The 10,879-nt window shown below is 49.9% G+C and overlaps 1 protein-coding gene across 1 annotated transcript in view; it reads right to left on the bottom strand.

Moving 5' to 3' along the window:
• Window positions 1-605: 605 nt before the first annotated feature.
• Window positions 606-10,879, bottom strand: part of AGO2 (argonaute RISC catalytic component 2) — a gene marked incomplete at its 5' end in the record, with an annotated part of 37,419 nt that continues 27,145 nt past the window's right edge. The window contains 5 exon segments of the mRNA NM_205794.1: window positions 606-716; window positions 982-1,181; window positions 2,933-3,034; window positions 6,248-6,382; window positions 10,558-10,752. Coding sequence (NP_991363.1) covers window positions 608-716; window positions 982-1,181; window positions 2,933-3,034; window positions 6,248-6,382; window positions 10,558-10,752 — 741 coding nt within the window.

The raw sequence follows: 10,879 nt of genomic DNA, 5'->3' as shown, positions 1-10,879 counted from the left end.
CCTTCGAGCTGAGCGGAAGGCGGCCGGTGGCAGAATGAGAGACCCCGGGCGTCTCGCCTGGCCCCTGCCCTTGGGTCCCGGACAGCTGGTGGGAGCCAGATCAGGAGCACGCCGGCATCATTCTGAAATAAACTTTAGTGACAACGTCAAAATGTTCAAGGCTTTAAAACCACAACGTGTTTTGTGTTGCTTTCACTCTTGTAGAATGTTCACAGCTAGTTTGAGCCCATCAATTTCATAGAGAATCATGTGTTAAAAATAAGTAAATTGAATGACCAAATAAATTAAAAATGTTTTAAAGCCCTGAGTTCATAGACTGGTTTTAGGAGATTTTTAGGAAACACGGGACTCTATTTCAGTAAGCAGCTTATAAGATTTTGGCAAACCATATTTCCTACGACAATGGGGGTCTCATACAGGTCTGCAGTTCAAAATCCAAGTTTGAAATCTGGGACGGAAGGCATTCTGGAAAATGGAGAATCTACTAAAATGGATGACGTGTCATGTTCGATGCTGGCTGTCATGGAAGGGCTGGGCATTTGTTGGTCTGAGTGTAGCTGGTCTCATGTGAATCCTACTCGGTACACAGTTGGAAACACTGAACATGTCAAGCAAAGTACATGGTGCGCAGCGTGTCCTGGTGGACCTGCACCGCCTTCGCCAGCGCTTGATGGTCTCGTCCGTTACTCTGCCCAGAGGTATGGCTTCCTTCAGCACTGCGGGGGTGGGGGGTAGAGAGAGAGAGAGAAAGTGCAGCCTTTAATGCATCACGAGGCAGCACACTGATAGCTAAGTGAGGACCACACACCAGCCCTCTGGCAAGACGGCCACACAGCTAGCGAGTGGCGGCGAAGATGCTGGCTTTTGGGTGTCTGCGTAACAATCGGCTCCAGCCACTGGGGACCCCGTGTCCCACTCTGGAAAAGCAGCTGCCGAAGCCTGTTGCGGAAACGAGCCTGGCAGGAGAGGCATGCCACTCACCTGTCGTGCTCCTTGTCCACCAGGTGGTACCTGGCCCGGAAGGCCACCAGGTGAGCGTAGTATGCCGGCGCCGGGATGGACACGGAGCGTGTGCAGCGCACGTAGGTGTGACACAGCTGGTAGGTGAGGATCTGCAGCTCGTCGGAAGAGAAGCGATTGTCATCCCAGAGCACATGGTAGTGCGAGGGCCTGCTTGTTCCCTGAAAGCAGGTCAGAGGGTGAGAGGCAGACACGGACCAGAGGGGCCAGGACTCACCTGCCCAGGTGTGCTGAGAAGCCGTGCTTCCGCCCGCAGCGCAAGCGTCACGGAGGACGCACGGTGACGAGAAGAGGTTTCTATTACTTACAGTGTATCATCAAATGACCGCCTACTGGTAAAATACAGACCACACACATATTCACTTGTGCACAGGAAATCATAGGAAAGACAAAAATACAGAAGAAGCTGTTCTGAGGACAATATTTGTATACCTTAGGTTCTCTACGATGTTTCATTTATAGAGACAAGAAAAAAATCTCTAATAAGTTATATATTATTGCCTTTTAAATAGGAGTTTGATCATGTATTTATTTTGTGCAGTGTGTGTAGTCTGGAAACATTTGAAACTGAAGGAGGTAGGCTGGTCACCTACCCCCTTCCTCCCCCGCAAAGTGGGGGTGCCCGAGGGCCGCTGCCCTGCCTGGCAGGGCACCCATGGCCGGTCAGCAGGGGGAAAGGCTTTCTCCGGCTGCCACATGACCCAGCCGGCTGGTCCTTCCTGACGCCCCCACTCGGGTGCTGCTGCCTCCACCGTCTGTGCTCAGGCTCCCAGAGCTAGTGGGAGTCAGGCCTGCTTGTCCTCTGAGGAGCCACAGTCTGCACCCACTTTTAACCCGGGGTGGTCACGGGGCCCACGGGCAGCGGGGCATCAGCGTCAGAGGCTGTGCTGAGGACAGGGCGGGGCTGGGCCCCAGAGGCTCGTCCTGTCACAGAATTGTCTCAGAAGCGAGATCCCCTCAGTGGAGAGGGCCTGCGCAGGAAAGCAAGGGGGAAGGCTGGTTGCAACCGAACTGGAGGCCGTGGAGGGCCGGAGAACCACCCGGAGGCGGAAGGCCAGGAAAGAGATGGTGATGGACACCGGGTGGCCGGTATGGGCGAGGTGCCCGCCGGACATGGAAGCTGCCACAGGAAACACCACGGGAGTCTCCGCATTCTCTGAGCCACACTCCTCTTCCTCCTTTTCAACAACGCTTTAAAGATGTACAACCCACTCAGCCTTCGGCTGTGCCCACAGGCTGCAGGCTGGACGCACCCACGGCCAGTTGGCCATGCCCTGTTCCAGGGCCTTGGCAGAGTGTGGTTCCCATGGAATGTCCAAAGTACGGAGTCCACAGTGATCCTCCGAGTTTAGATCAGATCCCTCAGGAGGGGAATTCAGCCCTTCCTCCAGGAGCCCCCCTCCCACAGGGCACAGCCTCGCATCGGGGTGGCACAGTGCTGACAGCAGGCATGGCCGCACAGGGCACCGCTCCCCCAGGATGGCTCCTGGCAGGCTGCGGGTCTCTTAACTGGGAGGGACAAGGCATGCCCATGTGGCCCTGCTGTTCACCTGTGAGGTGGGCATGCGAGGCCGACCCCACCCCTCAGTTAGTCCCCTGACCCCCGAGTGCTCGCCGAGCCCTGGCACACAGGGACGCCCCTGGTCCTGTCGAGCCTGCCAGGCCTTTGCCCTCGCCACCGGACCTCATCTCTCCTGCCCCCTGATAGCACCACATGGTGCTGAGCCCCCACGGTCCAGTGATCACCCGCCGGCCCTCCCCTCAGGACTGCCGGAGCCCCAGGCTCACTGCTGACCACCACGTCCCCAGTGGCCACTTGAGTGCCTGGCACATGGCCTGTGCTCTGCAAGCGTTTGCTGAATGCATGCATGACGTCTCAGACACACTGAGACTGTCCACCCCCTGTCCTCACCTGGATGCCAGCATGACTACACAGGTAGAAGTCAAACTCAGTTGGGTGGGTGATTTTCGTGTCCACGGTTGTGCCTGCTGGAATGTTTCCGCTTTTCCCAACCTTGAGCAACACAAGAGCCCATTAGATGCGGCTGGGGACGGCAAAGTGATGCAAGCAAGCAAACAAGACTCAGCCACACTGTCGTCTATTCCTAAGGCCTTAAGCTGGACTGTGCATTTGCTCAGGACTATAGCCCAACATTCAGAAAATGAAGATCATGGCATCTGGTCCCATCACTTCATGGGAAATAGATGGGGAAACAATGGAAACAGTAAGAGACTTTATTTTGGGGGGCTCCAAGATCACTGCAGATGGTGACTGAAGCCATGTAATTAAAAGACACTTGCTCCTTGGAAGAAAAGCTATGACCAACCTAGACAGCATATTAAAAAGCAGAGACATCACATACAAGAGAAAATCGCCCATATAACCCCTGTGTACCTTCTGCAAGCACTTGCTGAATGTGTGCACGATGCCTCAGAAACACGTGAAAAAGAAAGGAAATATCTGAGAAGAGTGCCTACCTCTGCACCCCCTTCAATGCTGCAGTCTCAAATCTAGACTTCACTACTCCCACACAAGCTCTCACTTTTTGTTACATATTTGAGCCTCCATTAGCATTATACTGTGTTACTTTGCACATTTAAAACCTGTATACATGTATCCTATGCATTTTGCTACTTGCTGTGTTTGTTCCACATTGCAGTTTTGAGAAACAGTCATTTGGCAGATAATGTTTATTACTGTTTTGTTTTTTTACTACTTTTCATTGGTATGTAAATGCCAGTATATAAACACACCACAAACTCTTCTGTTAGCAGGTAGATTTGTTACTATTATAAACAACACTGCCAGAATATTCTTACACATGTCCCCCTGAATGCTAGCATGTGGGTTTCTCCAGGGCAGATCTCTAGAACTGCCAAACTGTGCTCCAAGTTGGCTATCCGTCTCCACTCCTGTCCAAAGGGCAGGAGAATCCTCAGCCTAACGATGCACTGACCATGTGCTGAGTGCTGTGTGTCAGATCAGCCACCCTCCCAGCACTCTCACGAGGCAGTCCAGGCAGAGGCGCTGACAGCTTGTGGTCAAGCAGCCGGAAGCTGCAGGGATGGACTGGAGCCAGGGTTTCTGGCTCCAGACCCTGTGCTCCTCACCTTAGCACCCACATCCTGGACAACGTTTGGTGATTTTATCAGGCTAAGCTCCTAATGTGAATCCCCCAGACTTTTTCTGTCCTCTGAAATTCTTTCTAGAAGATTATTCTCTGAAGGTTTATTAAAACTTGCCTATAAAAACCTCTGGACGAACTTCATCAAATAAGCCAAGTAGTTTCTCTTTTTTCCCCAGCCTGTGCCACACATTAAGATGGTTTACTCGTGACGCCTTGGTACAGTTTGCCCGTAAAACTCTCTGGGCCCGATGCCTTTGGGATGATGACTGGGACTGTCCTCCTCAGCTGATTCTGGTAACTGAAGTCGTTCTACAACTGAGTATTTGCATCTGTTTCTCCTGTTTTCCAACGTGCTATCATGAAGCTGTTATCCAGTATGATTCAAATAACACCCCCTCTCTGCTCCCAACATCATCACAAGTATTCTCTCTTTTGTTCAGTCTTGATTGGTTTATATAATCTTCAGCGAAGTATGCCTCACTTGTGTTAATCTGTGCTATGGGCGATTCATTTTCTAGTTCACTATTTTCTATTTCGAGAAAGTGGGGTGCAGGAAAAAGCTGACTTTGATCCCCCTGACTCCTGGCAAGAGAGGTCTGCAGGCTGAGGTGGCAGGGGGGCTGCACACACCAGCTCCTCAGCTGTGCCTCGACCCCTGGGGCTGACATCCTTCCTGCGGCTTCAGACTTACTGATGGCTGTCTTTCTAGTTTTACAACACAGCAGCTGTGTCTATACTCTCACCCATAAGTGCTGCGTTAGCTGCACTGCACAGGGTTTGATATGAAATTCTCCTTTTCGTTCATTTCTGATCATTTCACAATTGATTATTCTCGTCACCTTTTTAGTGCATGTGCTCCTTATAATCAACTGAAAAATTTAAGCTTTCTTATGCTTTTTTCTACTACGGATTTAAAACTGTGTAACGGAAAATGTGGTTTGTAGAAGGGTGAGGTCTGGCCATCTTCTGAGACCGCCTGAGGCCAGCTCGTGCTTCCGCTCTGGGCGTGAGCTCGGCCACCACAGGCAGGGCTCTGTCTGCCCCAGCTTGTCTCCTCCACTCTTCCCATTTTCAGTCTTTACTGACTTGTACCTCTCTCACTTTCTGACAGTGGTCTGTTAACACAGACCTCTCTAGTGGTGTGTTTGTCAATTTCTCGCTGAAATTCTGCCCGTTGAGCTTCACCTTTTAACCTTTACATATTTTTAGGCCATGGCATGAGATCCATCCGCGCTTAGAGCAGTCGTATCTTGTCAGGAGACCATCCGTCCCTTTTCCTCACCACTAACTCTCAATTTGCATTATGTCTTTCATTTAGGCCAGAAGCATGTTCAGCACTGTGGTGCCAGGTGGCCTCAGGGGACTGCTCCACGTGGACACCAACCCCCAGTGTCCAGCCCTGCTGTGGGCAGCCTGACCTAATGTCCTTCCCTTCCGGGAGGTCTTTTATCTTATGCAGCTACTTGGACACCATGCAGCTTTAGGACAATGTGTCTAGGTATGGATTTACTTTTATTCTCCTGTTAGGAATAGGAACAGTGTTTTAATCTAAGGAATCCTCTCTCTCCCCAGCTGTGGACAATTCTCAGCAGTCGCATCTTTAAGTCTCGAGCCTCCTGCTCGCACATGGTTCTTACTCTGGAGAAGCCAGGTAGCGTAAGGGAGTCTGGATGCTCCTCCAGACTAGATCCCTGGAGAGGTCCCAGGCCCCCTTCCAGGAGCACCCCAGCTGCCCTGAGGGCTCCCACTTCCCCACATTCTACCTCATCCTTTACGCCACGCTGTCTAGGACCACAGCTGCTCACCCCAGCTGCCCTGAGGGCTCCCACCTCCCCACATTCTACCTCATCCTTTACGCCACGCTGTCTAGGACCACAGCTGCTCACCGGCTCTGCAGCTTCACCTTTGGTCATTTCTATATGGGATAAAAGTTACCCCCCTAGACGCATCCCAACCTGTGGGGTTTATAGGTTCCAACTGTTCCCCAAGCTGAGGAGAACCCTGCTCCAGTGCCTGTGGCTGGTCCCCACGAGCCTGGGACGCCTGTGTCACCAGGCCGTCGGTGCGGCAGGCTGGATGGGGGGCCCAGGGACGCTCACCCGCTCGTTCTTGTCGGTGCAGAAGAGCCGTGTGTGGTGTCTCTTCTGGACCACGATGAACGTGATGCCTGGCTGGTAGTCCTTCTCTAGCTTAATGCACGCCTCACGGATGGCCAGTAACTCGTGGTGCAGAACCTGAGGAAAGGAAGCAGGACATGCTTGAGGACTGCTACGTTTTGGGGCCTCTTGTTACCTTAAAATGACTCCCTTTATCACATGTACGTTTGATACATATTTAAGTCTTATAGCTCCACTAGCTTGCTGTTAGCTGTTGTGATTCTGTCTCTTTGAGCCTGTTTCTTCACTTCTATCATGGAGCAAATGGCTCCCAGGTTTCGTGGTTAAATGGCTTAGGTTAGATAATGCATAAACAAGCAGAGCATGGTGTCTGGAATGTTCTAAGTGCTACCATCCACAGTGGACTTGAAGGCATGATGGGAAACACACACACAAACCAATCAATCCAACAACTTATTTCTGGATTGGAGAGAATCTACTTAAAGACACACAAGCAAACAAACTCTACTAGCCTAGGTGCTGAGCCGAGTCCAAAACCCAGCTCCACCACTAAGCAAGCCTGTGGCTATCAAAGCCACAAAACCTGTCTGATCCCCAGTTTCCTCAGGTTTAAAATCGGAGTTTTTCCCCACAGTCAGTTTCTCACATCAGGAAGCTTCCATAAGCCTCTTATCCTTCATCAGAGGGCAGGCAGAATGAAAACCACAATCATGAAAAACTAACTGAACTGATCACATGGACCACAGCCTTGTCTACCTCAATGAAACTATGAGCCATGCCGTGTGGGGCCACCCAAGCTGGACAGGTCATGGTGAAGAGTTCTGACAGAATGCGGTCCACTGCAGAAGGGAATGGCAAACCACTTCAGTATTCTTGCTTTGAGAACCCCATGAACAGTATGAAAAGGTAAAAAGATAGGACACTGAAAGATTACCTCCCCAGGTTGGTAGGTGCCCAATAGGCTACTGGAGATCAGTGGAGAAATAACTCCAGAAGAATGAAGAGACAGAGCCAAAGCAGAACAATACCCAGTTGTGGATGTGCTGCTGATGGAAGTAAAGTCCGATGCTGTAAAGAACAATATTGATAGGAACCTGGAATGTTAGGTCCATGAATCAAGGCACATTGGAAGTGATCAAACAGGAGATGGCAAGAATGAACGTCGACATTCTAGGAATCAGCGAACTAAGATGGGCTGGAATGGGCGAATTTAACTCAGATGACCATTGTATCTACTACTGCGGGCAAGAACCCCTTAGCAGAAATGGAGTACCCTCATAGTCAACAAAAGAGTCCAAAATGCAGTACTCGGATGTACTCTCAAAAATGACACAATGATTTCTGTTCGTTTCCAAGGCAAATCATTCAACATCACAGTAATCCAAGTCTATGCCCCAATCATGAATGTTGAAGAAGCTGAAATTGAACAGTTATGAGATGACCTACAAGATCTTTGAGAACTAACACCAAAAAAAGATGTCCTTTTCGTCACAGGGGACTGGAATGCAAAAGTAGGAAGTCAAGATATACCTAGAGTAATAGGCAACTTTTGCCTTGGAGTACAAAATGAAGCAGGGCAAAGGCTAACAGAGTTTTGCCAAGAGAATGCTCTGGTCATACTTAATACCCTCTTCCAACAAACAAGAGACAACTCTACGCATGGACATCACCAGATGGTCAATACCAAAATCAGACTGATTATATTCTTTGCAGCTGAAGATGGAGAAGCTCTATTAAGTCAGCAAAAACAAGACCAGGAGCTGACTGTGGCTCAGATCATGAACTCCTTATTGCCAAATTCAGACTTAAATTGAAGAAAGTAGGGAAAACCACCAGACCATTAGGTATGACCTAAATCAGTGGAAGTGATAAATAGATTCAAGGGATTAGATCTGATAAGAGTGCCTGAAGAACGATGGATGGAAGTTCGTGACATTGTACAGGAGGCCGTGATCAACACCACCCCCAAGAAAAAGAAATGCAAAAAGGCAAAATGGCTGTCTGAGGAGGCCTTACAAATAGCTAGGAGTAGAAGATAAGTTAAAGGCAAAGGAGAAAAGGAAAGATGTACCCTTCTGAATGCAGAGTTCCAAAGAATAGAAAAGAGAGATAAGAAAGCCTTCCTCAGCGATCAATGCAAAGAAATAGAGGAAAACAACAGAATGGAAAAGACTAGAGATCTCTTCAAGAAAATTAGAGATACCAAGGGAACACTTCATGCAAAGATTGGCACAATAAAGAACAGAAATGGTATGGACCTAGCAGAAGCAGAAGATACTAAGAAGAGGTGGCAAGAATACACAGAAGAACTGTACAAAAAAGATCTTCATGACCCAGATAACCACAATGGTATGATCACTCACCTAGAGCCAGACATCCTGGAGTGCGAAGTCAAGTGGGCCTTAGGAAGCATCACTACGAACAAAGCTAGTGGAGATGATGGAATTCCAGCTGAGCTATTTCAAATCCTAAAAGATGATGCTGTGAAAGTGCTGGATTCAATATGACAGCAAATTTGGAAAGCTCGGCAGTGGCCACAGGACTGGAAAAGGTCAGTTTTCATTCCAATCCCAAAGAAAGGCAGTGCCAAAGAATGCTCAACTGCACAATTGCATTCACCTCACACACTAGCAAAGTAATGCTCAAACTTCTCCAAGCCAGGCTTCAGCGATACATGAACCATGAACTTCCAGATGTTCAAGCTGGTTTTAGAAAAGGCAGAGGAACCAGAGATCAAATTGCCAATATCCGCTGGATCATCAAAAAAGCAAGAGAGTTCCAGAAAAACATCTATTTCTGCTTTATTGACTATACCAAAGCCTTTGACTATGTGGATCACAATAAACTGTGGAAAATTCTGAAAGAGATGGGAATACCAGACCACCTGACCTGTCTCCTGAGTAATCTGTATGCAGGTCAGGAACCAACAGTTAGAACTGGACATGGACCAAGAGACTGGTTCCAAATAGGAAAAGGAATATGTCAAGGCTGTATATTGTCACCCTGCTTATTTAACTTATAATGCAGAGTACATCATGAGAAACGCTGGGCTGGATGAAGCACAAGCTGGAATCAAGATTTCCGGGAGAAATATCAATAACCTCAGATATGCAGATGACACCACGCTTTTGGCAGAAACCAAAGAGGAACTGAAGGGCCTCTTGATGAAAGGGGAAGAAGAGAGTGAAAAAGCTGGCTTAAGACTCAACATTCAAAAATCAAATATCATGGCTTCCAGTCCCATCACTTCATGGCGGAGAGAAGGGGAAACAATGGAAACAGTGACAAACTTTATTTTGGGGGCTTCAAAATCACTGCAGATGGTGACTGCAGCCATGAAATTAAAAGATGCTTGCTCCTTAGAAGAAAAGCTATGACCAACCTAGGCAGCATATTAAAAAGCAGAGCTGTTACTTTGCCAACAAAGATCTGTCTAGTCAAAGCTATGGTTTTTCCAGTAGTCATGTATGGATGTGAGCGTTGGACCATAAAGAAAGCTGAATGCCGAAGAATTGATGCTTTTGAACTGTGGTGCTGGAGAAGACTCTTGAGAGTCCCTTGGACTGCAAGGAGAACCAACAAGTCAATCCTAAAAAGAAATCAGGCCTGAATATCCATTGGAAGGACTGATGCTGAAGCTCCAATACTTTGGCCACCTGATGCGAAGAACTGACTCATTGGAAAAGACCCTAATGCTGGGAAAGGTTGAATGCAGGAGGAGAAGGGGATGACAGAGGGTGAGATGGTGGGATGGCATCACTGACTTGATGGACATCAGTTTGAGCAAGCTCAGGGAGTTGGTGACGGACAGGGAAGCCTGGTGTGCTGCAATCCATGGGGTTGCAGAGAGTCAGACGTGACTCACTGACTGAAATGAACTGAAAATAGAAGCATTCCCACCTTGAAACCTGCTGTGATGCCTACCATCCTCTGAGTAGCACCAGGGGTTAGGGTACAAGGATACTGGCCCCTGTCTCTCCTCTCCCCTCCCCTGAAGAGTTGGCCCCCAGAACGAGTCCCCCAGCCCAGACTCCCCACAGCCTAGGAGGCAAAGCGTGGAGCCGGAACAGGCCCTGTCTGGTGCGTGCTGAACCGAACCTGCTGGACTGGCCTCGCTCGACTCTGGCCCCTGCCCCCGCCTCTCCTCCCCTCCTGCCGCAGGGTCCTGACCACCCCGCACCCCCCACGCCTACCACACAGTGACCAGATAAACCTGGGGGCAGAACAGAAATGCGAGACGCCTTCCTGCAGAGGGACGGAGAGCAGGGCGGAGGAAGCGCGGTGGCGCCCACCTGCTGGAACTGCCCCTCGGAGACGCCGTCGCGGTAGAAGATGATGCGGGTGGGCTTGAAGCGCGTGGACTTGTAGAACTGGATGAGCAGCTCACGCACCATGGCCGCCAGGTCCTGGATGATCTCCTGCCGGTGCTGCTGCACGCGCACGGTGGCACAGTAGCGGTTTGGGTGGGCATCCATGCTGCCCACGACCTGCGGGCGGTGGGGTCAGCAGGTGCCGAGGGCCCGTCACGGGCAAGCCCACCACCTTTACGCGGCGTCTGTGTGTGCGGCCCTGGGGTATGTGAATGCGTCCCCAAGAATGTAAGTTTACCCAAGG

This window comes from Bos taurus, chromosome 14 (genome assembly GCF_002263795.3).
Source record: "Bos taurus isolate L1 Dominette 01449 registration number 42190680 breed Hereford chromosome 14, ARS-UCD2.0, whole genome shotgun sequence".
In the NCBI taxonomy this organism is placed as follows: domain Eukaryota; kingdom Metazoa; phylum Chordata; class Mammalia; order Artiodactyla; family Bovidae; genus Bos; species Bos taurus.
Note: the sequence above shows the minus strand (reverse complement) of the source record. Positions and strands in the feature narration are given on the sequence as shown.